General features: G+C 52.0%; 1 protein-coding gene across 10 annotated transcripts in view; it reads left to right on the top strand.

Moving 5' to 3' along the window:
* Positions 1-27135, top strand: part of LOC105479209 (arginine-glutamic acid dipeptide repeats) — a 466387-nt gene extending 439252 nt beyond the window's left edge. For 9 of the 10 annotated variants that reach the window (XM_071066814.1, XM_011737100.2, XM_011737108.2 and 6 more), the window contains 11 exons: positions 13611-13773; positions 14726-14818; positions 15311-15510; positions 16691-16852; positions 17648-17761; positions 18035-19413; positions 19539-19761; positions 20606-21326; positions 23226-23372; positions 23893-24073; positions 24397-27135. In XM_071066814.1, coding sequence (XP_070922915.1) covers positions 13611-13773; positions 14726-14818; positions 15311-15510; positions 16691-16852; positions 17648-17761; positions 18035-19413; positions 19539-19761; positions 20606-21326; positions 23226-23372; positions 23893-24073; positions 24397-24430 — 3417 coding nt within the window. In that variant the 3' untranslated portion in view covers positions 24431-27135. The remainder of the gene's footprint in view (positions 1-13610; positions 13774-14725; positions 14819-15310; positions 15511-16690; positions 16853-17647; positions 17762-18034; positions 19414-19538; positions 19762-20605; positions 21327-23225; positions 23373-23892; positions 24074-24396) is intronic. The other variant, XM_071066820.1, reaches the window with a different exon arrangement.
* The last annotated feature ends 432 nt before the right edge of the window (positions 27136-27567 follow it).

Raw genomic sequence — 27567 nt, forward strand, 5'->3', positions numbered from 1 at the left:
ACCCAGAGCAGTCTCTTGGAAACCCCTGGAACCACAGAGTTGTGGTGGTCAGAGAGCCTCACACATTTGCCTGTGAGACTCTGGAGGGTTCTTCCTTTGTGTTCTGTTGGCAACAGTTTTCCTTCCCATCTTGTGGTTCTCTTGCTTCCTCCGTGTCCCTTCATGTGAGCCAGCCGTCTTAGATCCACAGCATCTGAGAGCTGTTCTGGAGTTGGGCTGGTTCTCCTGGGTCAGAATGCAGCCGTTGTGAGGGAACTGTGTGGCATTTGCCCTTTAGAGCTGCTAGGATAAGCTGTGAGGTTTGGCCCCACTTAAAGTAGAAAATTATGTGGCTATTTTCCACGTTGCTCTACCCTTTGGCACCTGTTCTTCTCCCCCAGCAGACTGCATCTTCACTGCTGGCAGTTAGCTTCATGAGCCCCGTCTCACAGCCCAGGGCTTAGAGGTTCATTCTGCAGGCCTCACTTCCTCTGCTGGTTCCTCTCCTTTCCTTGAGGCTCACCATGAAGCCCTGTCCTTAGGCTTTTGTATTAGTCTGCTGTGGTTGCCGTAACAGAATACATAGACCGAGTGGCTTTAGCAACAGAACTTATTTTCTTACAGTTCTGGAAGTTGGAAGTCCAAGACCAAAGTTCAGTAGGGTTGGTTCTCCTGAGGCCTCTCTCCTTGGCTGTAGACGCCATCTTGTCCCTGTGTCTTCCTGTGGTCTTCCTTCTGTGGGTGTCTGTGTCCTCATCTCTTCTTATAAGGAAACCGGTCATATTGGATTAGGGCTCACTCCATCTCATTTTAACATAATCACCTCTTGGAAGAGCCTATCTCCAAATAAAGTCACATTGAGAGGCGCTGGGGGTTAGAACTTCAACACAGGAATTTGAGGGAGGACACAGTTCAGCCAATGCAGTTGCATAAAGATAGCTGCAGTCTCTCACCTTCCTTTCTGTAGCTTCTTTGCTGGAAGGCTCTGTGAAAGAATGGCTCTGGCCGCACGTTTGAGACAAGAGCACAAAGAAGCAGAGGCCTGGTTTGCGGGCTTGCCTGAATTTTTCTAAGATACTTGCTTTAGGTTAAGTCCAACATTCAGGTGAAAGATGAGACAGTTCACATCTTGAAGAGGGTACGGTACTGTAATTGTGTTTTTGTGCTTTGAAGTGTAATTTTTGTTTCTGCTCCTTTTATTAAAGGTAATACAGTGACAAAATTAAGTACCCTTTCTTTTCCTTTCTTTGTATTGAGGAATTTTAAAATTCAACTTGCAGAAATGGATTATACATGATAATCTGCTGTGCATCCATAAAATCCATAAAATATAAGAAGCAGTGTTGTTAGAGTAGCTGTTCTCATTTCCTGGCAGTCATTACATGCTTCCAATACAAAAACATTTTTCTCCTAACTATCTTTTCTGAGCTCAAAAATGGATTTCCCTCCAGCCCCTGTCATTCAGTTATCACCTCGGGAAATGCACAGATATAACTGATGATCCCTTTCAAATGTCCTGCGGCAGGCCTCGCTCTCTCCTTCATCGTTCGTCCCGCTCCCGTCATTAAATGTTACATTGCTGATGTATATTTTATAGGGTGACCCTGACGGATGTCACTTTGATGCTGTGCAGGGATAATAAGATTGCACATATAATGAAAGGCCAATAAATAGAAAAATGTTGACGAGATAGAGAATGGTAGTTTTAACAGTTTTATGGCTTTCGTTTTTTCTTTCGTCTCCCCCTTTGCTGGTAGAATTGTGATTTTGTTACAGGAACTAGAAAACATCAAGAAAGGTGAGGTAGCGATAGAACCAACGGCAGTGAAATCCCGCTTGCCCTGTTTCTGAACTCTAATAAAATGAATTCAGGAAATAATGAAGTGTTCAGCTTGTGGGAAAGAAAAGTGATGTCAACAAATGAATTCTTGGGGTTTGGGAGGCTCTACTGAGGAAACAAGATATTTCTGGTATGAGCATTATTACACTTAAAATATTTACAGCCTGTATTTAAACAAACAGTTCAGTAAAACAAGAAATAAACCTCCAAGAAGTTTAGAAATAAAAACCTCCAAGGGGGCCGTCGTGTGTGGGTTCCATGTAAGTGAAATCGTGTCAGAACTGCCCAGGGCTTCCAGGCCAGAAACCGGGGTGATTCCCCACCTGTGGTGGGAGTCTTTCAGCTCAGCCTGGGCTTTAGACTGTTTTGCAGTGGTCTCAATCTTTGCCTTCAAATGAGTGGTTTCTAAATCTGTTATTTATTTTTAAATTATTTTAATTACTATTATTTTTTAGTTAAGTTGGAAGTTAGGAAGCCACTGTCAGCCCTTCCTCACTCAGCAGCTTTATTTACAAACAAGCAAGCAAACGAATAGTTATCTATTGCTGATCAATGAATATAATTTTTTTTAATAGATCTACTTGCAGTGGGTAGCAATAAGGTCGTAGAGGTTCAGCAGACCCACCCTGGGATCCCGCCAACACCTGTATGGTTTTGAGCCACAGTTCGGAGCCACGGATTTAAATACATACTTCTAGCTGGAAGCAGTTTGGAAAGATGCTTTGTATAGTAGGTATATGCAAACATCTTTTTTGGGGCAGAGCCCGTATCTCTTTAGGGACTCTGCCTTGTCTACACTCAGGCATCACTGCTTTTGGATCAAGAGGCAGGTGAAGGCCACTTATTGGCACATTTCTGGGACATATGTCACCTAGAGCCAAAAGTAGGCCAGAGGGCTTCTCCTGTATCACAAGCTGGTGGGTGGTGTGAGGTATGGTAAGTAGGTAGTGAGGTGGGGAGAGTTCATGGTTGTAGGCTCCCAGTGTCTATCTCATGTCGTCATAGAGGTTGTTCTTGGTACAGGAAGCAGAAAGCGTTTCAATAGACATGTACATAATTCTAAATCTTCACTTACGGCTACCAAATGTGCTTCTGATTTGGGTGCGCCTGAAGTTGCTTCAAGCAGGTGCAGTTCTGTAGTCCATGGGTGCTGGGGTGGGGGCTCTACCCTGAGCTGGGAAGGCTGGCATCCTGTTGTTATCAGGATGCACAGGGATCTTTTGTGTTCTTCAGCCATAACTGCTGAAAGTCCAGGTATGAGGGTTAAGATGCTATTGCATTGAACTCCAGAGATTCCAGAGATCAAAGATAACCCAAATTTGCGCCCCTCGCTTAAAAAAATCTAGATGGCTCTTTCCTGTTAGTGCATTAAACCATGACTGTCAGACTTTTTAGAGCAGCAGCACAGCAGAGTCTAAGGTTAAGGGCCTTTAGACTTCATTGAAACTGAACTTGGCCACATGGCTTCATGTCACTGTGCCTCGGTTGCCTCATTTGTAAAGCAGGGAAAATGAAAGTGTATCTATTTGGGTGTCTATGAAGATAAAATATAAATAAAGATGAAGATAAAGTATATATAAAAGATAAAATGTATTAAGATATAAAAAGATATGGCTAGCTTAGTTATCATTGTAGATTTCATAGCCAAGTAAAAGGTTGTTTGCTTGTTTGTTTGTAAATAAAGCTGCTGAGTGAGGAAGCATTTTCAGGGGCTTCCGAAGCCACCAGTCCATGATACTCACCTTCAGAGCAGCCACTTCCAAACGTCAGCACATGGATTGCGTTTTCACTGGCCCATGAGAAATAAATGTAGCCATTTTTCGTAACAGTAAATGTAATCAAAGAACTTTTTTTGTTTACCTTTTTGGAGATAAAATGTCATTTACAAAATAATGATGAGATCAGGAGGCAGTTACTTCTAATGACCTTACTTGGCAAAATAAGAAAGTGATAATTCGGTATCCATTTCTTAAAAGTTTTATCCTTTTAATTTCAGGTGAATTTTAATTCTCCGGAAATAATCATTTCATCAGATGTTTACTGAATACCTATTCAAGATGTTGTCCTAGACCTATGGGGTACTCCCAGATGACATGAGCACGTACTTCGGCAAGTTGGGTGGGCCCATGTGTGGTTACAACTCAGGGAAGCCTGTACGTGCCAGCACAGAGGCGGGAATGAAAAGGTGTAGGAGTGAAAACAGTATGGTGCCGCCCAGTAGTGGGGGAGTGGAGTGAAGGGACGGCTTCATGGAGAAGAAGGCAGCAAATGTGATGAATTGAGTTCTGAGTGATGAGGAGGACTAGGGCCTGGACGTGGAGGAGGTGGGGGTGTACGGGGCTCGGGGGCTCACCCCGCAGGCAGGAGAACACTGAGGAACAGAAAACTGGCCATTGTGTTTGACATAAGCCAAAGGCCGTGAGGCAGGGGAATATGGTAGAAGGGTCTTCCAGCAACACAGAGAAAGGCTCAGAAGAAGTAGTCAAGCAGCTGGGTCTTTGTTCCTTAGGCCCTGAGGAACCTTTGCCAGTTTGGAGAAGAAGTGGCAAGGCACTCGCGGGGCTTTGCGAAGACTCAGTAGTCTGCGTGCAGCAGGAGGGCCGGCCCAGGAGAAGCTGTGGCAGGACCTTAGGTCCAGACGTCTGAGTGGAGGTGGGGCCAGGGTGGGATCAGCAAGTGACTGAGCTCATCAACCAGAACAACACAGAGCTTAGGAAATCTCATTACAGTGTTCAGTGTTGGCAGAAATATTGAGCTCTTTCAGTTCCTTTGCACTGTACAAATGTAGTGGTAATAATTGTTTTTTTTTTTAAAAAAAATTTAACTGATTTTTTTTTTTTTAATGTTATGAAAAAGTGCCTGGGTAAGGAACCATCTCTGTGAGTGTCTTAGACTGGCCCCACCTGTTTACAAGTTAAACCCACAAGACCTTCACGTACTTCCCTCCCTTCCCTTTGCCTTTCCCCAGAAGAGGATCTGGAGGTGGCACCGAGGGACTGCCTTGCCTGGAGGCAGCTGCCCCCTCACTGTGGGCTTCCTCGTGGGTGGTGGTTTAGATCAGAGCCCTTCAGCCTCTTGAACGTAGGAGGCTGAGATTTCAGAATGCCACTTCTCTGCATGTGCCTTCAAGCAGATCATCATTTTCCCTGCTGCACTCGGAGACCACAGAGGTGATATTTAACGATTAGCAGCAGAGTCCGCTGACAGTGCCAGGCTCCTTTAGGGATTAGAGGATTCGGTTGGTTAACAAAAGAAGGAGCCCAGGAGAACAGTGCTTTAATTACCAGAGTTGTTACTGGAAGACAACCAGTTGCCTGCTGGAAAAAGATCTGTAGAAGGTGGCTGCTCCTGAATATCGCTGTTGGTTCTGCCCAGTGCCCGGCTTCTCACCTCAGATGTTCTGAACAGTTGTCAGATCCAGCCCTTGAATCGTTAGGGAGGGAAAGGAAAGAATGACTCGCTTAGGATTCCATGCCAGGAAATTTTCCAGCTCCGCTCAGCAGCAGCGTTGGAGCACTCCCGTTAGAGCAGCTCTTCAGGGGACAGCGTTGCATGCCGACTCCCTGGGACCGGCTCTCAGGGCCAGAGCTCTTTCCTCATGGCCTGGGTCACTCTCTGGGCCGCTATCTGGACCCGGATTTAGGAAGCAGCTCTGCACCGTGTTTCTTTCTCCCTCTCTGCCCCTACATAATTTGAGGCCTTGTTTTTTTATTATCTGTTGCTTGCTGGGATTTCTCCCTGAAAAAACATATCTTAATAAAAAGTTTTAGATCTCTCCACTTCATCCAGTAAGGAAGGGGTGGATTTCTTCATGCCTTTTGCATGAACCACCAAAGAAGGAGCCAGATGATAACTGTGGGGCATTTTTTCAAACAGAAGTTTTAGCAGGGGAACAACATTCTGATTCTGATTGCACATTAGCATAGAGAGTTAAGGCATTGTATAGAGATTATTTAGCTGCTCCTTCTGTATTCATGTTAAAATATTTGTTTAGCCATAGGAACAGATAATCATGTGTCTTAAATAATTAAAATGATTTTTTCTAAATGCTTACTTTTTAAAACTCTGAGATGGGATCAGTTGTATACAAGGATATGCACTCAGCAGCCCTGACCCTGGTGGCTCCTGTCCCATCACATAACTACAGTCTGCTCAGCTGATAGTGGCAGGTGGGCTTCGAGGACCTGTGAAATAGCTTCAGAAGGAAACTGTGTTTATAACCCTGTTATCCATGAGAAGCTTCCAGGCCTACCTCCTGATCCCCCATCTCTCAGACTGCCCCCTCCTTGTTAGTGGACGATGCCTGGCCCAGAAAGGGTGCCCATTGGAAACTTTGGTGGTGAAAAAGAAAGGAGCTGCAGCTGACCCTCACTAGTGGCACAAGACCGGAGCCTGGGCACATGCGACGCTGCAGGGATCTGGTTTAGATACGTGCCTGCCTACATCTCCCCTCTGTCTGTGTGGACAAGGAGGCAGGAAACTGGTGTTCCAGGGCCTTCCTTAACATAGCTGTAAGGCCAGCAGTCCTCATCATTCTTTGCTGTTGGTCGTAAAACCGTGTTGTGACAATGGAAGATTCTCACTGCTCACCATGCACTGAATTGAAAGGGAGTGTGTATATGGTTATTTACAAAGGACTGAGTCCTTTGGCTTAATTTAAAACACACACACACACACACACACACACGCACACAAGACCTGATGGTAGGTGGCAGGCTGCAGACACCCTGGATGCCATGTGTGGGGGTCCCCAGACCTCATCTTCTGTTGCAGTCCCTCCTCTTCCTCAGGGGGTGTCCAGACTTCTTGGGTGATGTGGTAATAATGATATAATTACCAAAAACAATGGGACTCAATCTTGGGTGTACCCTTATGCTCCTAATATGCGACAGCAGAAACCATTGATTTAACCTTCTCCTCCCTCCATGTCAGCCTCTCAGAGGATCTTGTCTGAGGAGTTTGTGCTGGGCTCAGGCAGAAGAGAAGCTGGGCCCCGTACTGGAAACAGGCATGCTTGCTACGAATGAGCCTTTTATATTCAAAATGCTTGCAGTGCCTTCCTCTTCAATAATCTGTTCTACTTTTGCACTCCCCCATGCCCCTAAAGAGAGAAAACATGTAGTTTATCTTACTTTAAAAAAAAGAAAGAATTCTTATTTTTTAATTGGGCAGGACAGGTTACAGGTTCTCTTCCCATAGCATTCCAGTGCCTGCGGGAAATTAAATAGCATTTGTGTTGGTGGATAGTGTTTCACTTTAGCACATGCGTGCAGGTAAATTGACCTGTTGGAAAGCCTGGAAGGAGACCCTGCTCACACCTGTGCACACACGCACATAGACAGGGGCACCCACTTGGCCCCTGCATCGGGTCACCTATCACTTACCCACGGTAAAGCAGAACTGGGCCTGGCCAGAACGGCAGAACCAGTATTTTTTTTTTTTTTTTTTTTTTGTTGAGACGGAGTCTTGCTCTGTCACCCAGGCTGGAGTGCAGTGGCCGGATCTCAGCTCACTGCAAGCTCCGCCTCCCGGGTTTACGCCATTCTCCTGCCTCAGCCTCCCGAGTAGCTGGGACTACAGGCGCCCGCCACCTCACCCTGCTATTTTTTTGTATTTTTTAGTAGAGACGGGGTTTCACCGTGTTAGCCGGGATCGTCTCTCGATCTCCTGACCTCGTGATCCGCCCGTCTCGGCCTCCCAAAGTGCTGGGATTACAGGCTTGAGCCACCGCGCCCGGCCGCAGAACCAGTATTAATACCTGAAATGGGTACAGCCAGCCTCTAGGAGGTAGGCAGCCCCAGCCCCTGTTGCTCCAGGCAGCAGAGGGAGCTCTTAAAGACCTGCGCTGATGTCTTATGTTGTATGTGTGAACTTGATAGACTTGGCATCCTAACCCTGGAGGGGCAGAAGTAAAGTGGTGGCTAAGGAGGAGAAAGTGGTCTGAGCCCAGCAGGCCCCTGGATGGCAGGAGCCGCTACCATTGAGCTGTCCCCCACTAGGCCCAGAGTCAGCTGACTCTGCGTCCTTAGCTTTTTCTTTCTCTCCTGAGGCCCCTCACCCAGATTGCCTGGTGCCAGGCAGCTTACTACTTCTCCCCTCTCTCTTCTTCCATGTGTGGCATTCCCTTCCCCTTGTTTTTCTTTTTATGGGAAATTAGAGGAACCTAATGGTGCTTATTTTCTTAATTCTGTTTTAGTATATACCCTGGAAAGACAGCTCTGCTAGGAAGAGACTCCTAAGTCCAGGAGCCAAGCTCCTGTCATTGCCAGTGGCTTTTTGCATATGACCTGTGGGAAAAATTTAGCCCCCCACCGCCAATAGAAAAAGGAAAGGAGAGAGAATCTGCTAAATATAGCCCAGTGGATTTGAGCACTTCTCTTGGCAAGAGCTGCAGCCAGTAACACTGTCAGTTGGAGATGACTTCGCCCCCTTCCTTTCCCATTTCTGCCCAGGCACTAAACCAGTTGAGTTCCTCATGCTGTGTGCAATTATAGCACTGAGACATAAGATATGTTGACTGTGAGACCTTGTTGTGAGATGAGGTGAGAGCATCGGGAGCAAAATGATCATTATAGGCCATTCATGTCGACAACATTTATACCTCTGTGTTTGCTTGCAAGCAAAATCAGGAGCTAATTTGCAAGGCTGCCTTTGTGGAGCTGCCTTTTGATTAATGATTGCCTGTGTTAATGTTTCAGTAAGCTATTGATTTCTGCAACAGCTTTTGTTCCCTGAATTTATGTGCAGCAGGTCTCTGCAGCACACACTATACATGTTTGATTAAAGTTCAATTGACTTCATTCCTGGCGAGGCCTCTAGCTGCTTCATTCCCTATTTGTAGAACCAGAGCTTTCCCCGACATGTTCTTTTGTTTGTGCTCAAGACCTTGCCACCCATGCAGTCACCAATATGCCATTTCCAATCCTAGATTCGCTCCATTCCAGTGTTGAATCCCTTGGTAGACATAACAGTGGTTGAGAGGCAGCTAATAAAACCTGGCCTGGATTTGTTGTTGTTTTTCGTCAGCTTTATTGACGTAAAATTGGTATCCCTGTCATATGTGGTATGAATACCATAAAAATGCACCCACTTTAAGTACACAGTTTCGTGAGATTTGATGGCTGTATACATTTGTGTCAGTGACACCACATTCAACTTATAGAGCATTTTCATCACCCCGGAATGCTTGCCTGAGTTCTTTTAGTTTCTTGTCCCCCACCCTCCAGGCTCTCGGCAACCACTAGTTTGGTTTTTGTGATTTCTGGAAAGGAGTCATGCAGCACCCACCGTCCTGTCTGCCTGCTTTCATGCAGCATGGTGTCATTGAGAGTCACCCATGTCATTGCATGTGTCATTGGTCTGTGCCTTTTAATTCCCAAGTCGTAGTCTAGTGAATGTGGGGATGCCATTGTTTGTTTATCCATTCTCCTGCTCGTGGGCCTTTAGGTCATTTCCAGTTTGGACTGTTAAAAATAGTTTCTGGCCGGGTACGGTGGCTCACGCCTGTAATCCCAGCACTTTGGGAGGCTGAGGCGGGCGGATCACGAGGTCAGGAGATCAAGACCATCCTGGCGAACATGGTAAAACCCTGTCTCTACTAAAAATACAAAAAAAAATTATCTGGGCGTGGTGGTGGGCGCCTGTAGTCCCAGCCACTCGGGAGGCTGAGACAGGAGAATGGTGTGAACCCGGGGGGGCAGAGCTTGCAGTGAGCAGAGATCGTGCCACTGCACTCCAGCCTGGGCAACAGAGTGAGACTCCATTTCAAAAAAAAAAAAGAATAGTTTCTATGAATGGATCCGGAAAAGTCTTTGTGTGAGAATTTTTTTTTTTCTTTTGAGTAAATAAGAGAAGAATCGCTGGGTTTTTGATAGATATAATTGTTTGAGCATTCTGTATTTCCACCAGCAGTGTATGACAGTTCTGGTCAGTCCGTCACCTTCCTGAATTGTAAGTTTACCGTTCTTACCACCTGTGACTTCACTGCTGTGGAGGACAGTCCTTTTGTCTGGTCATTTTCATCCTTGGCACTCAGATGGTGAAACCTGTTCTGGACTCTGCTACTTCTTTACGGGGTGTTACTTTAGTGTCAACAAATAGTTGATGTTGATTTCAATGTTAAATTTCTTTCTTTTGTCTTGATTTTTTTCACTTGTTGGCAGAGAACAGTGGTGCCAGGAGCAAAGGTTTGAAAGTTGAGCCTTTTTTCTGTCTAGCATAGGGCAGTTTCTTACCTCACTGAACTCTGACTTCTTGTTTTTAAATCTTATTTTTTTTAAAGAGCTGAGCTCTCGCCCTGTTGCCCAGGCTGGAGTGCAGTGGCACAGTCGTAGCTCACTGCAGGTCAGCCGTGAGCTACGTAGCTCAGCCTCCTGGGCTCAAGTGATCCTCCTGCCTCAGCTTCCTCAATAGCTGGTATTATAGGCACACACCACCATGCTGGGCTAGTTTTTTAAACTTTTTTGTAGAGATTGTTGCCCAGGCTCGTCTTGAACTCCTGGCCTCAAGCAATCCTCCTGCCTTGGTCTCCCAAATAGCTGGGACTGCCGGTGCACACCACCATGCCCAGCTAATTTTTTTTTTTTTTTTTTTTTTTTTTTTTGAGGTTGGGGACTAAGTCTCACTATGTTGCCCAGGCTGGTCTTGAACTCCTGGCCTCAAGTGATTCTCCTGCCTCAGCCTCCCAAAGTACTGGTATTACAGGCGTAAACTGCTGCGCCTGGCTTCTTCCCTTAACCTGGGATCTGCAGGTTACTATCTTTTAAAGCCATTTCAAAACATAGTATTTGATAAATAGGAATAATTGATTATAACTGTGTGTAGCAATATTGCATTATAGACAAATGCTATTTAGAAAGGTCAGGTTGCTGCTTTCTGACAGCCTTCAGGTAAAACTTGGAGGTATGGCAGAAGCTCAGGTACCACCTTCTTACTTGATTTTTCTCTCCCATTTTTGTTCCCTTTTGTCTCCTATAGCTTTGCATTTCTTCTTACATCCCAAGGTTTTTTTTTTTCTTTTTTCTTTTGAGGCGGAGTCTCCCTCTGTCGCCGAGACTGGAGTGCAGTGGCGTGATCAGCTCACTGCAAGCTCCGCCTCCTGGGTTCACGCCATTCTCTTGTCCCAGCCTCCTGAGTAGCTGGGAATACAGGCGCCCGCCACCACGCCCGGCTAATTTGTTGTATTTTTTTAGTAGAGACGGGGTTTCACCGTGTTAGCCAGGATGGTCTCGATCTCCTGACCTCGTGATCCACCCGCCTCAGCCTCCCAAAGTGCTGGGATTACAGGCGTGAGCCACCACGCCCGGCCACATCCCAAGCTTTTATCATTGAGTAGCTCCTAAAATGACTTGAACTGAGGAAGTAGAAGGAACCACTGTGAGTTTTTTCTCATGCTGCTTTCAAGCTCTGGGATGGGCTGTGACTTACCACAGCACCCGTTGCCCTTTTGAGCTCATGAAGCACGACACTTGGACAGAGTATTGGAGTGGGACTGCTCCCTGCCTTGACTTGTCTTCCATATTTTCTCAGAGGAAAACCAGACACAGGTCAGCGTTTATGTCAGCAGTGATAATCCCCTAGCAAGATTTATGAATCTTCCCTCTAGCCAACACCTAGGAGCAGTATAGATAAATGCATTTCCAAGTCTGGAAAGTGGGAAGTGAAAAGAGCCAGGATGTTCACAGATGATGACCTTAGGGGCCAGGATGCTCATCCCCACTGGGACAGTTGTAGCCCGCATTCCTAGACTAGCATGGGAGAGAAGCCAGTCAGCAATTCCAACGGCAGTATCTGCATTTCCCCTTATCATTCAGTTCCCATCTCATGGAACCGAGGGGTGGGCGCATACACATACGTGTAGGGACATGAGTGTGCTTGTCCTGAGGTGGCTCCCTGGCCCCGCTGACCTGGGGTTATGCTTCATCTGCTAGGTACTGGTGATCAGGAGTGATTTGTTAAGCGTTAAGTGCTTGAGGAGGTTGAGACACAGCCAGTGCTCCAGGAGATCCATGTGATGGGTTTTATAGGCCAGTCAGCCCTCCTTCAAGGCATTCCAGCCCTTCCAGCCCTCCTTTAGGGACTACAGCTGTGGTCCCACTTCTTAGAAAAATGCCCAGGCATAAGATGCAGCTGTGGGCAGTCAAGTATTAAATGCACAGGCATCCCCTGCCTTGCGGAAGCCACTCCCCCACCTAAAATCTGCCCACTTCTCTTGTCACTGTGTTCTGAGGCCGTTTCCTCTGGGGGTGTTTTGGGTGAAACCTGGTCTGATTGGGTGAGTTTGTCACGTGGCAGCTACATGTCTTTATTTGGTTTGTCTATTTTAGTCCTTCTAACACTAGTCTTTCCACCACCCCCCCCCCCCCCACTTTGCCCTCTCTCTTTCTGGCTCCTCCATTCACAAGACAGTGTTTGATGAGGCAAAGTGGGGGTGCAGGTACCTCCAAGACAACTCCCAGCATCTAGTCGCCAAGCTGATAGACTTTCTGCAGTGTTGATTTAATTAGAGGGGAACCGGGTGCTCTGTGCTGTCTCACTTGACTGATTTTTTTTTTTTTTTTTTTTTAGTTTTAGTTTTAGGTAAAGAGACTTTATCTTGGTTGTTTAAGAAATCGTCTTGGCCGGGCACGGTGGCTCAAGCCTGTAATCCCAGCACTTTGGGAGGCCGAGGCGGGCGGATCACAAGGTCAGGAGATCGAGACCACAGTGAAACCCCGTCTCTACTAAAAAAAATACAAAAAATTAGCCGGGCGCGGTGGCGGGCGCCTGTAGTCCTAGCCACTCAGGAGGCTGAGGCAGGAGAATGGCGTGAACCCAGAAGGCGGAGCTTGCAGTGAGCCGAGATCGCGCCACTGCACTCCAGCCTGGGCAACAGCGTGAGACTAAAAAAAAAGAAATCGTCTTGTGTGTGTAGGGTGAGACGGCAGCCTGCAGCGCCCTGAGGGCTGGGGGTGCCCAAAGTGCCCTTTCTTTAAAAAGCTTACATTTGCTATATTTCCAAAAAGATGTCTTGCTTTTGTTTCTGCTGGGCCATGAAAAGGCCTTGGATGTGTGACATTTCACCTTTGCATCAGCACCGCTGTGTCTGTCCTCTTGTAGTCTTTCTTTGTCAACATAGTCTTTCTTTGCCAAGCCCAGTGCTTGCCTCTGGACATCGTGCCGGCATGTCAGATGTGGGCCTTCAGATGGAGCCGGGTGGAGGCTGTGGAGCAGTTTCCTGAGCGCGAGGTCTCTGTTCTTTCCGACCTGCTTGGCCCTGATTCCTCACCACCTGGGCAGTTTGCTTTGGTTGGTTGGTTGTTTCTGGGGGAGTCTTAACTGGCTGGGCATTTCCTTCTCACACCTGTGTGATTTCACTGGCATTATTGTAAAGAAAGCATCACTGTGTTCACACACATGCACAGACTCACAGGTACACACAGCTAGAATGTATAAGCTCCTCATGGGCAGGAATCTTCTCTCCTTTTCGTCTATTGTGGATGATGTGCCTCCCATGCTTACAACGGTGGTGGGGTCTGACATAGGAGACACCCAACAAGTACTTGTTCTTGGTGTCTGGAAGTCAAGCTGTGCTGGACTGAGGAGGCAGGCCCCCTTCGTGCAGTCCATGGGCAGCTCAGTGGCTGTTTCTTGGACAAGCCCAGTTCCTCTCCCCACTCCAAGAGCGACTGGTCTTCATTCTCGTCTGTGGTGCGGCTGTTACACACCCAGCTTTCCACTCTGGCAGAGAGGGTGCGGTGGGGCACGGAAAAGCCCCAGGCCCTCCCTCATAGTCAGCCCTTCTCTTTTGCAGGGGGAGCTGATCACCTTCTATTACTATTGGAAGAAGACCCCCGAAGCAGCCAGCTCCCGAGCCCATCGTAGGCACCGCAGGCAGGCCGTGTTCAGGAGGATTAAGACTCGCACTGCGTCCACACCTGTCAACACACCCTCCAGACCCCCGTCCAGTGAATTCTGTGAGTAGGGGTCTTGGCACCACAGTGAGCGGAGGGGAGACTGTTCACAGGCAGCCTGTCCCGCTCTGGGCCCATAGGAGCTGATGGCTCCAGGAAACATGAGTGGGTGTGCACCCATGTTCCAGTGCATGTGTGAAACCTGACCTAAATATAGGCCTATGGTGGGGGTGGGGAACAGGGTGAGGATTCAGGAGGGAGACTTTAGAACATTATTTGTACATTTAAATATTTCTCATAAACTCGACATCATCTTAGGTTTTTACAAAAAATATACGTCTTGGCCTGGGATGTTTTTGGCCTTTTCTTGGGAAAGTTTTCCATTTGACAGGTGATGTACTTGATGTCCTGTTTGAATTCTCATTGCACTTTTGGTTGTAATAAGATCAGATTAACACTTTCTTCTTTTTCCTCCTGCTTTACCAAGATCCTCTTTTTGGTCCCAGTATGATGTACAATCTAATGGTGCTGGAGCCCACACCTTCTCACTCCTAAAAAACTGGGATGTAGCAAAAATGCCTTATAGCTCTGTCCTGGCCTGGGACGTTGAACCCGAGGGGCGCCTGTGTTGCTCATGCAGGCGACCAGAAATCACCTAGCAGGACTGGTGGGGGACACTCGGTGAAGATGGAATTTATCAGGATTGCCTGGACATATTAGGGAGGGGGGCAGCATGGGCGCACTTGTCCCAGTTCAGACTCACCCGTTACGGGCATCAGTGACAGGGCAGGCCCTTAAGTATGGCCCCTCACGCATAAGCCGTCTGTTCTGGTGACTGACACTGAGGAGCTCGAAGTGGTCCTTTACAGACACTGTCCCACCTCAGCCTGTGCAGCCAGCCAGTCTGGCTGGTGGCCAGAGCCTGCAGCAGGCCAGAGGTCACAGGGGACCCCCCCGCCTTGGCTGAGTATAATGGTGTCTTCCCCCACCCTCACTATGTGCCTGCCACGCCCAGTGGACCTGAGTTCAGCCAGTGAAGATGACTTCGACAGTGAGGACAGCGAGCAGGAGCTGAAGGGGTACGCCTGCCGCCACTGCTTCACCACCAGTAAGTGGCCTCGTCACGCCCCTGGGTTGGGGCGGGGGCACAAGCACTTCTGTGTTCTGAACATTTCATGCATCCAGCTGGAAGCCTGCCAGGGACAGTACTTGATTTGACATTTGCATTGTGCTTCGGGATTAGAGAAAGTTAGAAATGTTTAGTTTACTTTACTCCCCTGCTTGGCAGTCGGTATGGAATACTGACTGGTAGGCAGGACAAGCTGAGTGGGATCGGTGGTTGACACTGTGGTTCCTAGGAGCTTGCTACAAGCTTTTCCTGGGCACCCCAAGATGAAGTGGGCAGCAGATGCTTCTGAATCCCTCTCCTCCTGGCCTTGGGGGAGCAGGGCAGCGCTAGCTCTGGGGTGTTCGGGCCCAGGACTGCATGGTGCTGGTGGCATCAAGTTTGGGTAGAGCCCACAGAAGGGCCCCTCTGCCCAGACATCTGCAGGGAGAGGGAGGGTTTCCAAGGCTGGCCCCTGCCACTTCCCTCACACAGCCTCTAAAGATTGGCACCACGGAGGCCGGGAGAACATCCTGCTTTGCACCGACTGTCGCATCCACTTCAAGAAATACGGCGAGCTCCCACCTATTGAGAAGCCTGTGGACCCACCACCGTTTATGTTCAAACCCGTCAAGGAAGAGGATGATGGGCTCAGTGGGAAGCATAGCATGAGGACACGGAGGAGTCGGGGCTCGGTGAGTCCCCTGAGGCCATGGGGCTCCTGGCAACTTCTTCAGTTTCCTGGGATGTGTCGAGGCCTGAGCCTACCAGGGGGAGGAAGCGAAAGTCTTGTTTACCAAACAGAGCCCTGGAGGGGAGCTGCTTTGCCTGAGGCAAGGCAGTAGCTTGCCTGTGGGCTGGGAAAAGCGCTCTGTTCTCTCCTTCGAGGGGCCCCAGGGCGGCATGCCGCCCTGGGTTTTATAGCAAATTCTTAGCTTCTGGCTCAGTGCAGGCTCTCCAAGGCCCTGGGAGCTTCTTGCAGTGTGGTGTCGATTCCATTGTAGCAAATCTCTGCTATTTTAAATTTGCAGGCTCTTTTGTGTTAGGGTGTTTGTGGTTTTTTTAAAATGTTTGATCCCATTTTGGAAACTTCTGGTACATTTTTCTGCTCACTGCATAGCTCCTCCCATAAAGAGACTTTGTTTTCTAGGTTGGAAATGTGCCAGAGACTTTGGGAGGGGCTGTTTCCAGGTTTGGGGCTGAGGGTACTGACAGGGTCTTTCCCTTGAGCCTCCCCTATGGCCCCTTCAGGCAGGTGGGTGGGACCTTCCTCCACCCCTTGTATGCTGTCAGGGCTGGCCCGCCCCGCTCACTCAGCCAGAACCGTTGTCTCCTGGTCTCCTGATCTCTTCTGAGCCCTCATGGCTTTGCAGAAACATGCTGAAGCCCTCAGCGGCTTGGGGAGCTGAGCAGCTTTATTTGACAGCTTCATCTCTTTGGGTCACTTCCTGTCCTGTTAGATTAAATCCACAGGCGTTTGATTTCATTTGGTTTGGTTGAGAGAATGGACAATTATGAGGAATAAACAGAAAGGGTAGGGTGCTTTAAAGATGGCCCCAGTCGACTTTCTGCCACTCAGAAAGCGTGGTTCATTTCCAGCACACGTTGTTCAGGACAGTCCCTTGGGATGAGTGCTTTAGGTTGAGAACCGCTTTCTGGCATGAGCCCACCCATTTCCCCACCTCTTCCCTGAGCTCCACACGGACCTTCACGCAGCCAGCGACGGGCAGGGTAGCCTATTGTTTGCCAAGGTCTAGGATTTGCTGAGAGGCTGATGGGGTGTGCTCTTCAGGCTCCTTCCTGTGGGCTGGGCTCAGGTGGGCCCACATGGGGACCGGGAATCTGGTGTCACCAGTCTTCGGTTTGGGTGGGCAGATGTCGACACTACGCAGTGGTCGGAAGAAGCAGCCAGCAAGCCCTGATGGTCGCACCTCACCCATCAATGAAGACATCCGCTCCAGCGGCCGGAACTCCCCTAGCGCTGCCAGCACCTCCAGCAATGACAGTAAAGCAGAGACAGTGAAGAAGTCGGCCAAGGTCAGGTGCTGGGGGAATAGTAGGGGCTATTCTGTCCCTCCCTTCCATTAAAACTGGGTTGCTGGCATTCGTGATCAGCTCCCTCAGACACAAGGATGCAGCTCAGCATTGTCCTGGCCTAGGGCTGTGGACTGAAGGCTGGGGGCCTAGAGAAAGGGGCTCCAGCACCAACCCTTGGGGGCCACCTCTGTCTGAAACTTCCCAAGTTCTCAAAGGTAGAGAGTGTGGGGAGTGGTTAGAACGGCTCCCTCCAGAGCCAAGTACAGTCCTCCCTCGGTATCTTCTGGAGATTGGCTCCAGAGCCTCCACCTCCACCGCCCAGGATACCAAAATCCACAGGTGCTCAAATCTCATATACGTTGACACAGTGTTTTGCACGTAACCAGTCACATCCTCCTGTAGACTCTAAATCATCCCTAGGTTACTTCTACTGCCCAGTACAATGTAAACGCAGTAAACAGTGGTTCCACTGCCTTGTTTAGGAGACAATGACAAGAAAACACTATGTGCATGTTCAGTATAGATGTAACCATCATAGTCCTGCCTACATTTTCAGTCCGCGGTTGCTTGAATGTGAGGATGCAAACCCACAGATGCGGAGGGCTGGCTGTCATTCCCACCCCCAGATACGTGCTCCTTCTTGGCCCTAGTTGACCCTTCTAGAGCTTTTTGCTCCTGGAGATGGAACTCAGAATGAGGGAGCAAAGTTGTCTATAAACTGTCGTCATTTCCCTGCTGAGGCTGATGGGATGGCTTCCCTTGGCCTGATTGCTCCTTGTGGGCTTCCCCCTGCAGAAGGTGAAGGAGGAAGCCTCTTCCCCTCTTAAGAGTACCAAACGCCAGCGGGAGAAGGTGGCCTCTGATACGGAGGAGGCTGACAGGACCAGCTCCAAGAAGACAAAAACGCAGGTGAGGTTTGCCGCTGAGCCTTGCTGAGTTAAGCTAATGCTTCTTCAGAAGCCCCCAGCCGGGGTTCTCCCTAGTCGGTGGCCGTGCCCTGTCTCCTAGTGTGGGGCTGGAGTGGCCCTTGACACTGGCTGGGTTGGGGCACGACCTGTGGTTCTGGAGCCAAGCTTGCTACTTCATCTGCTCAAACCCTTACTGTGTGTCCAGCGCTGGCGGTGCAGAGCAGACAGGGCTCTGCCCTCCTGGGACTTCCATCCTTCCCTTCTCTGATTCTAGGAGATCAGCCGGCCCAACTCACCATCTGAAGGCGAGGGAGAGAGTTCAGACAGTCGCAGCGTCAACGATGAGGGTAGCAGTGACCCCAAAGACATCGACCAGGACAATCGCAGCACGTCCCCGAGCATCCCCAGCCCCCAGGACAATGAGAGTGACTCGGACTCGTCAGCCCAGCAGCAGATGCTGCAGGCCCAGCCCCCAGCCTTGCAGGCTCCCACTGGGGTCACCCCAGCTCCCTCCTCAGCTCCTCCAGGAACCCCTCAGCTGCCTGCGCCAGGGCCCATGCCCTCTGCCACTGCAGTTCCCCCGCAGGGCTCCCCCACGGCCTCCCAGGCCCCTAACCAGCCACAGGCTCCCACAGCGCCTGTTCCGCATACCCACATCCAACAGGCACCGGCCCTGCACCCCCAGCGGCCACCCTCCCCGCATCCCCCGCCACATCCCTCACCGCACCCCCCTCTGCAGCCTCTGACTGGGTCGGCAGGCCAGCCCTCTGCACCGTCTCATGCCCAGCCCACCCTGCACGGTCAGGGCCCACCTGGCCCTCACAGCCTACAGACTGGGCCCCTGCTGCAGCACCCAGGCCCCCCACAGCCCTTTGGCCTCCCTCCCCAGGCCTCCCAAGGCCAGGCCCCTCTGGGGACCTCCCCAGCCGCAGCACACCCTCACACCTCCCTGCAGCTGCCAGCCTCTCAGTCGGCGCTGCAGCCCCAACAGCCTCCACGGGAGCAGCCCCTGCCGCCAGCGCCCTTGGCCATGCCCCACATCAAGCCCCCGCCCACCACTCCCATCCCCCAGCTGCCGGCGCCACAGGCCCACAAGCACCCTCCCCACCTCTCAGGGCCCTCGCCCTTCTCCATGAATGCCAACCTGCCGCCCCCTCCAGCCCTGAAGCCCCTGAGCTCCCTGTCCACACACCATCCCCCGTCGGCTCACCCCCCACCCCTGCAGCTCATGCCTCAGAGCCAGCCGTTGCCCTCCTCACCTGCCCAGCCCCCTGGGCTGACCCAGAGCCAGAACCTGCCCCCGCCTCCTGCCTCCCACCCCCCTACAGGCCTCCACCAGGTGGCCCCCCAACCCCCATTTGCTCAGCACCCCTTTGTCCCTGGAGGCCCTCCTCCCATCACCCCTCCGACCTGCCCCTCCACCTCTACCCCACCGGCGGGACCTGGCACCTCGGCCCAGCCACCCTGTTCTGCTGCGGTGGCTTCAGGAGGCAGCATAGCAGGGGGGTCATCCTGCCCACTCCCCACAGTCCAGATCAAGGAGGAGGCTCTGGATGACGCTGAGGAGCCTGAGAGCCCCCCTCCCCCACCAAGGAGCCCATCCCCTGAGCCCACTGTGGTGGACACCCCCAGCCACGCCAGCCAGTCAGCTAGGTAAGCTTCCTAGAGCTCCGGGACAGGTCAGGCACAGGTGGGCTGGTGGGGGCAAGTTCTGGTGGGAGGGAGGGACGGGGTGGGTTTTGGCAGGAGCTCCCAGCAAGATCTGTGGCTTTTCTCAGGTTCTACAAACACCTGGACCGGGGCTACAACTCGTGTGCACGGACAGACCTGTACTTCATGCCTCTGGCCGGGTCCAAGCTGGCCAAGAAGAGGGAGGAGGCCATTGAGAAGGCCAAGCGCGAGGCTGAGCAGAAAGCCCGAGAGGAGCGAGAGCGGGAGAAGGAAAAGGAGAAGGAGCGGGAGCGGGAACGAGAGCGGGAGCGCGAGGCAGAGCGGGCAGCTGTGAGTCCAGGGTTGGCGAGGTGTGAGGGGGGCGCTGTTCCGTCCTGCGCCTGAGAGCCACGCTGGGCCACCCAGCACTGCCCTTGGCTGCCTGACTCGGCCTCCTGGCAGCTAGAGGGTTGGGTGCTATTTACACCCTCTCTCCACGCCTGATGGGGGCTGCACGTCCCAAGCTGCCGGGGTAACTGCACATGGCAGGTCTAGGCTGACTCCCAGCAGTAACTGGGCGTCCTCCTGCCTGAGGGCCTTCAAGGAAAGGGCCTGTCCTTCCCCTGTAGCCTTTGGGTTCATAACTTCTAAGTAATTTGAAGGAGCCAGGGAGAAGCACAAGGGGTGCCTTGAGAGAAGACCCGAGCACTCAGGCGGTAACCAGGCCTCGAGGGGCCTCTCCAGCTGTCCTGCCTGTGGCCGCCTCATGGGCTGGGTGCTGTGGTGGTGGCCAGCTCTCTGCTGTCGTCGGGAGGAGAGGGCAGCCAACCCAGGAGGTGGCATGAGGGGCTCCCGGTGAGGTTCCTGGCCTGCTGGGCTCACTCACCCGTGCCCCCTGGCTGTTACTGCCAGGCACACCCTCACACGTAGACACCTCACGCATGAGCTTTGTCTCACAGGGGCACACTCCCATCTGGGCCTGAGGGGAGCTGCAGGCACAGATGAGCCCGACCCTGCAGGGCCTGGACTGCATCCTGGTGTCAGGCCAAGACCAGGGCCGGGTCTCTGTGGAGGGAACAGGGTGGCCTGTCAGAGCAGGCCAGGAGCAGGACCAGGTCCACCTCCGCATTATGGGTCAAGCGGAGACGCTCTGGGGCGCTCTGGGGACCCCTCATGTTTTCTTTTCCTTCCGCAGAAGGCATCCAGCTCAGCGCATGAAGGTCGTCTCAGTGACCCCCAGCTCAGTGGTCCTGGCCATATGCGGCCATCCTTCGAGCCACCACCCACCACCATTGCTGCCGTGCCCCCCTACATCGGGCCTGACACACCTGCCCTTCGGACTCTGAGCGAGTACGCCCGGCCCCATGTCATGTCGCCCACCAACCGCAACCACCCCTTCTACATGCCCCTTAACCCCACGGACCCCCTGCTGGCCTACCACATGCCTGGCCTCTACAACGTCGACCCCACCATCCGCGAGCGGGAGCTCCGGGAGCGGGAGATCCGAGAGCGGGAGATCCGGGAGCGCGAGCTGCGGGAGAGGATGAAACCGGGCTTCGAGGTGAAGCCCCCAGAGCTGGACCCCCTACACCCAGCCGCCAACCCCATGGAGCACTTTGCCCGGCACAGCGCCCTCACCATACCCCCGACGGCCGGGCCCCACCCTTTTGCTTCTTTCCACCCGGGCCTGAACCCCTTGGAGAGGGAGAGACTGGCCCTGGCGGGCCCCCAGCTGCGGCCCGAGATGAGCTACCCTGACAGACTGGCAGCAGAGCGTATCCACGCAGAGCGCATGGCATCACTGACCAGCGACCCCCTGGCCCGACTGCAGATGTTCAACGTGACTCCACACCATCACCAGCACTCACACATTCACTCCCACCTCCACCTCCACCAGCAGGACCCCCTCCACCAAGGTGCGTGCCCCGGCGTGGCAGGTGGGACAGAGGCACAGGGAGGGGTGCAGAGCCTGATGAGTGACAGTCACCATCCAGGAGCGGAAAGTGTTCTTTTCTGAACAGATTCCTCATACTTGGCAGATCTTAGAAGAGCTCAGCATCCACTACCATCATGGTTTTGCTGTATCACAGTCTGTCCTTGGCCCTGCAGCTCTCCAGAACCGCAAGGCCTCAGACAGCTGCAGCCCACAGGCGTGAAGCCTGTGTTATCGGCCCTGTGCCTGGGGTGGAGGGAAGTGGCCTAGGCCCACGGGGCAGGGTAAGGGCAGCACAGCAGTGTCATGTGGCCTTTGGAGCCAAGGAACGTACAGATGAGGCACTGCGCTACTCAGGGGTCACTTGGTGAGAATTAAAAGCACAGTCCTCTTCTCTTGAGGAGCGAGGCTGGGCAGGCCTCCTGCTGGCTTTGGCTGAGTTCTCCGAGCTGACCCACCTGGCCAGGGCTGCCCAGTCCTATCCACCATGGGAGTAGGAGCTCCTGAAGGCCGCTCATTCACCAGCTGTGGGGAGGCTGCTCTAAGGCAGAGGTGAGATGGCGCAGGAGGGTGGCTACTGTGCTTTAAGGAGGCAGGTTCACCGCTCCATGGGACTTGGGAGTACAGGTCCCGTGGTACAGCCTGTGTGCAGGGCTTCCTCACCAGCCACCCTCCAGTGTGGGGCAGGATGACTGAGAGGCCAAGGCCCAGAGGGAGGGTGGGGAGCCACCTTGCTTGGAGGCACCAGGTGCCTCCCCTGCTCCTGTACCCAGTCCTGGCATGGGAGAGCACTCACCATTGCCATCCTCATATCTGAAGCTCTGTTGCCACCTGGTGTAGACCTTACAAGCTTTGGTCTAACCAGTGTTGAGGACAGGTAGTCATTTGCTCATTCCTGCATCATTCATTCAGCATGTGTTTACTGAACCCCTGGGATGTGCCAGGCACAGTTGTAGGTGCTGGCAGAACCCCTGTCCACATTCACCTTCCAGTTTGGGGAGGTAGTTGAAAGATGTGTGCTGGGTTGTGAGAGGTGGAAAGTGCACGTTCTGGAAGAAAATAAATCCGGAAGAGGGAATCAGGAGAGTGGGGGGCAGGGGCAGTGTGGCAGTTTTGAGAAGGCTGTCAGGAGAGGCCTGCTGAGGACGTAGCAGAGACATGGAGGAGGTGAAAGGGCAAGCTGTGGGAAACAGGGGCAAGAGCAGCCACAGAGGCCAAGGGGGGCTCCCAACCTTCCAGGGACCCCCGGGCAGTGTGGCTGGAGGTGGCAACCCTGAAATCCCTGCCAGCACCTGTGTTGGCTGGAGGTGAGGGTAGGAGGTGGTGTGGTGAGGTCAGATCAAGGCAACTTTCTGAAGGGAGAGACGCAAGATTTGGCGCCAGCAGAGAAGAGAGGGCAGTGCCGGGCCGGGTCCCCATTCTGCGCCACCGGCTCTGCTGGCCTCCTTTGGGTTCTGCAAGTGAAAGGCAGGGAGATAGCCCTTGGCAGGGCGTGCCAGCCCAACACCTGGTGGGGCAAGGCTGTATGCTCCTGTGACCTGACAGGCAGAGGGCAGGCCCAGGTGGCTGACGAGAGGAACCCTGCTGATCCCGGATCCTTGACCAAACCGGACTGGGATTGCCTGTTGGGGGCGCTCCACAAAGGGACTAGGAAGTACCTGCATCAGCGGTGGGCTCATCACTTCTGTCTGCCTCTGGAGCTGTTGTTGAAGGTGGAGGCAGCCACTTTAGGGCAGGGCCACCTGCAACCAGGTGGTGCATCCGGCCCTGGTGACCCGGAGCCAGCATGGGCTAGGAGGAAGTCATCGGCCATTCCAGCTAAGGGGGACAAACATTGAAGAGCCGCGCGCCGCCTCCATTGGGCCTTTTGTCCTTTCTTTAGGTTCAGCAGGCCCCGTTCACCCGCTGGTCGACCCCCTGACTGCTGGCCCCCACCTGGCTCGCTTCCCCTACCCGCCTGGCACTCTCCCCAACCCTCTGCTTGGACAGCCTCCTCACGAGCACGAGATGCTTCGCCATCCAGTTTTCGGTAAGACTTCCCCTCTAGGAGGGGCGGGGAGGCCGTGTGAGTTGGGTTGGGGTCTGGTCTGCTGTCTTCATTCATTCATTCATTCATTCATGCGTTGAGCAGGCAGGTTCTTTCCCCCTGCATGCAGGGGGTCCGTGGGGGAAACAAGCCTGCACTCTGGCACTCTGGCACTCTGGGGGCGGGGGTCATAAATGCATCAGCCTTGCTAAGAGCCAGGACTGCAGGACCAGTCAAAGTAGCAGAGGGGGCTCATAGCAGGTCTCTGAAGGAGAAGCACTTGGGCTGAGGCCTGGAGCATGTGGAGGAGGGGCCGGGAAGGGTCCAGGCAGAGGCTCCCAAGGGCACCTCCTGCCTCCCCGGAGGCTCTGCCTTCTGGCTTTCTGCAGTCTGGGAGGGGCTGGCTCCTGTGTCCGTGCTGGCACCTCTCCTGTGCTCCTTGCCGTTTGCTGTGCCTGTGCTGGCCCGGTCTTGGCCAGTCCTCTGGCTATTTCTGTAGCGCAGGTTGTTTTGTGTTTGGCAGGCACCCCCTATCCCCGAGACCTGCCTGGGGCCATCCCACCCCCCATGTCAGCAGCCCACCAGCTGCAGGCCATGCACGCCCAGTCGGCTGAGCTGCAGAGACTGGCCATGGAGCAGCAGTGGCTGCATGGACACCCCCACATGCATGGTGGCCACCTACCAAGTCAGGAAGATTATTACAGGTGAGGTGGGGTGCTGGGAGGGAGTGGAGGGGGATCTGAGCCCAGGCTCCCACCAAACCCCCCATGTGCCCACGGTGCTTCTCCCGCAGTGCCCAGGGCCAGGCTCCTCCCCCTCGGCCTGCTGGGCCCTAGAGGGGACATTGCGGAACCACAGTGATGGGAGAAGCAGAGGAAGGGAGGTGTTGGGAGGGTAGGTCAGCTACACAGGAGGCTGCAGGCTTGGGGTTGGATTGCCTGGCTATTGCCTTTGGGGTTGCCCCCAGCCTGCCTGACTGCCTGCCTAGGCCTGAGACTAAATATGCTTTCCTGTTTTGTCTTTCCAGTCGACTGAAGAAAGAAGGTGACAAGCAGTTATAAGTTATTTATTTGTTAATGCTGGCTGTGGAAACCCCAGTTCTTGGGGGGAGAAACAGGACTTTTTACATACAATAGGAGCTGCAAAAGCAAAAAGAATATCTTCTAAAGATTTCTTTATATATTTAAAAACCCACAACTAAAAATGTATCCACATAATAGTGTTCGTTTGTCGAGAGGATTTCCCGAGACTGGTTTGGATCTCCCTGCATGACAGTCCCCCAGAAACTTAGTGAGTCCTGGACTGGACTGAACATCCAGAAAGCTTCCCTGCAATCTTGGGGTTTGGCTTTAGTTTTCTTTTCCTTGATTTCTCAGTAGGTGCTAGAATCCAGTTCACACCCTTCACTGTGCGTGCAGACACACTGACACACTCCGCCACGAGTGCTCCAGAGCCCGCGAGGCTTGCAGATCGGTGGCATAGGAATTTGGAATCCAAGAGCTATAATTTTTAGAAAAATCTTTTATTTTAATACATTGTAGGAAATCTTCATAATTTGAGAAAGTTCTGCAGCATGGCTTTTTACGTCTGTAAATAAATAATTTTAGAACAGCCTTTTTTTCTTCCATAAACTACTATTGTGATCTATTTTTTCCAGCCATGTCACTAATTGTGAATTCCTACCAACTATTGACAGAATACAGAGTTGATTTTTTAATAAAAAAAAGTTATATATAATTATCCCTTTAATTAAAGGGAGCAAAGGGGCGTTCCACATGGACAGAGAGGCTTGGGCCGAGGCCTGGTCACAGCAGCGAGCATCCAGGGTTTGCAGGGACGATGTTACAGACTGTCTGTTTTGCTGCCTTGCGTTTCACTTGTGTCTGCTCCTAGCCTGTGCTCTGCCAGCAGCGCAGACTTCTGCTCCATCAGACCTCTTCCATTTTGCACAGGGAGTGCAGGAGGTGAATGTTCACTTTCTGTTCTCCGGTGTCACTGTTCTGTTTCCACGGGATGGAAAGCGCATGGGCCTGTGTCCATTGTAGATTTCCTTCTAGATTTCTATGTACACACACTTGATTGTTCTGGATGAATGTCTTTTTTAATACTCCGAAAATTTCATCATCTAAGAAATTCAAGAAAATGATTCCATACAAATAACTCAGCACATGAGCAACCCAGGACATATGCTTGCCAAAAGGATCTGTTAGAAGGCTGCCCTCTCGTGCTCATTGTCATCTGGATCTTGTGGTGAGGACGGCCCCGTCATTCTTGCCACAGACTGAGGCCACTTTTGAGGAAGGGAGATCCTGGAGTTAAGACAGGTGTTGGGGGTAGTCTGTATTTCACCCTAGGAGCAGGTCTGCATGGTGACCTCACCCCGCACTGGGAAACCATTTGAGTCCCACTCTTCGTCCTGGGAGTGGGAACTGGAGTCCCACCCACAAATGTGCAGTCAGAGAGCCGGCTTTGTGGGGGCCGCTTCTTAGGAGGCCAGGCCCTTCTGAGCGGAACAGTCCTGGAGAGAGCCTGCCCTCCTTTCCAGGGTGCAGCTGTAATGCACTTTCTCCCAGGCTGCGTGCAGGCCCCTCTGGGTTGTCTCCCTTCTGTCAGCCCTGCTTCCTGCCAGGACATGTCCTCTTCCGACCTTTTTCTCTCAGACACTTGACAGCTCTCCTGCCATTGTGCTGGTCCCATCCCAAGAATTGTAGGACAAAAAGAGACCACACTGGGTCAGAGGACACAAAGTCCACCTAGGACCCAGGCCGCAGAGGGAGCAGGAAGAGAGGCTGATAGTTTGATCCAGAAACCAGCAGGTACTAGCTCAAATTCAGGTTCTGGAGTCAAATAGGGGCATTTCCAGTTTCTCTTAAAAACCTTGTTTGGTTTCAGTTGGGATAGGATTGTTTTGTCTGTTGAAAATGTTTCTAGGTTTTTTTTTTTTCTTCCATTTTTCTCTCATTCCATTTCTGCCTTAGCTGTAGTTTCTTAGCGGGGAGGAAAGCTCACATTCACCTTCTGCCGTGGGACTTCAGACCACATTGGCTTGGAGGCATTCGTCTCCTTCTGGGGTGGGGACAGGCTCTCACGGCAGGCTTGTTCCCATGGCTCTGAGTGAGGCCTCTTCCTGCTGGGCTGCCAGACTCCTGCGCCCGGGCCCCCACCTTCTCGGCTTTTGGTTTTTCTTTCTTTTTTGGTAGAACACAACATCTGCCATTCAGTTCAACCTTCTTTATCTCCTCCTCTGTCATCTGTTTTTCCAAAGAATTAAGAGTCGAGTCCTCTGAGGTCTGTACTGTCCGAAGGTGTTCTCGTTAGGTTTGCTTTTCTCCCCGTATCCCAAGGCGAAGCACTGAGATTCTTCCATCTAAAAAACCCTCGACCCGAAACCCTCACCTGGTCAGCTACAGTTTGTTTAGGAGGCCCTGACCTTCACGGTGTCTTTGAAGCCCAACCACTTGGTTTCCTTCAGATTTTCCTCCCTTTGTTCAGGGTTTGGTTTGGCTCCTCTGTGTGTGTCCGTATCTTGTTCAGTGTCCTCGAGGTTGAGCTTCACTCCACTGCGGCAGAGGCAGAGTGCACACTCGGATTTGCTACATTTCTATATATCTTGAAGCTAAATGTATATATGAGTAGTTCGCCGTGAGATAACACAGTGTGAACAGTAGACACCCAGAAATCGTGACTTCTGTGTTCTCTCCATTTGAGTATTTTGTAATTTTTTTGAAATATTTGTGGACATAAATAAAACCAAGCTACACTACAACCCCTGGGTGTCTCCCATGCGCTGTCTCATTCCTGGAGAGTGGGCGAGGATCCTGGCTGTTCGCTAGGTGGGGAAGGAGCAGAGGGAGAGTCGGCTGTTCCCTGCTACTCAGGACCCTGTTTGAGCGGCTTCCAGAAACATCCTCTGTCTGGGAAGAGGCTTTCCCTGGTGAGGGTGCCATCTTTCTATGGAGGCTCCCCCAGCAACGGGATGGGCCCTAAGCAGGCATTGGCATTGGGACTAAAAGCATCTTCCCCTACCCCTCGCCATTCACCCCACACCTCTAATCTGTGGACGTCGCCAGCGTGTATGGGCGTGTGGCAGCCTCCCTGCTCAGGAGACGTCAGAGCCGCCCTCACCTGTCTCTCCCCAAGGCCAGCCAGTGCCCCAGCACCCCACCCTCCCGCACAGCTCTAGAGTCGCCCTCAGGTG

This window comes from Macaca nemestrina, chromosome 1 (genome assembly GCF_043159975.1).
Source record: "Macaca nemestrina isolate mMacNem1 chromosome 1, mMacNem.hap1, whole genome shotgun sequence".
Lineage (NCBI taxonomy): Eukaryota > Metazoa > Chordata > Mammalia > Primates > Cercopithecidae > Macaca > Macaca nemestrina.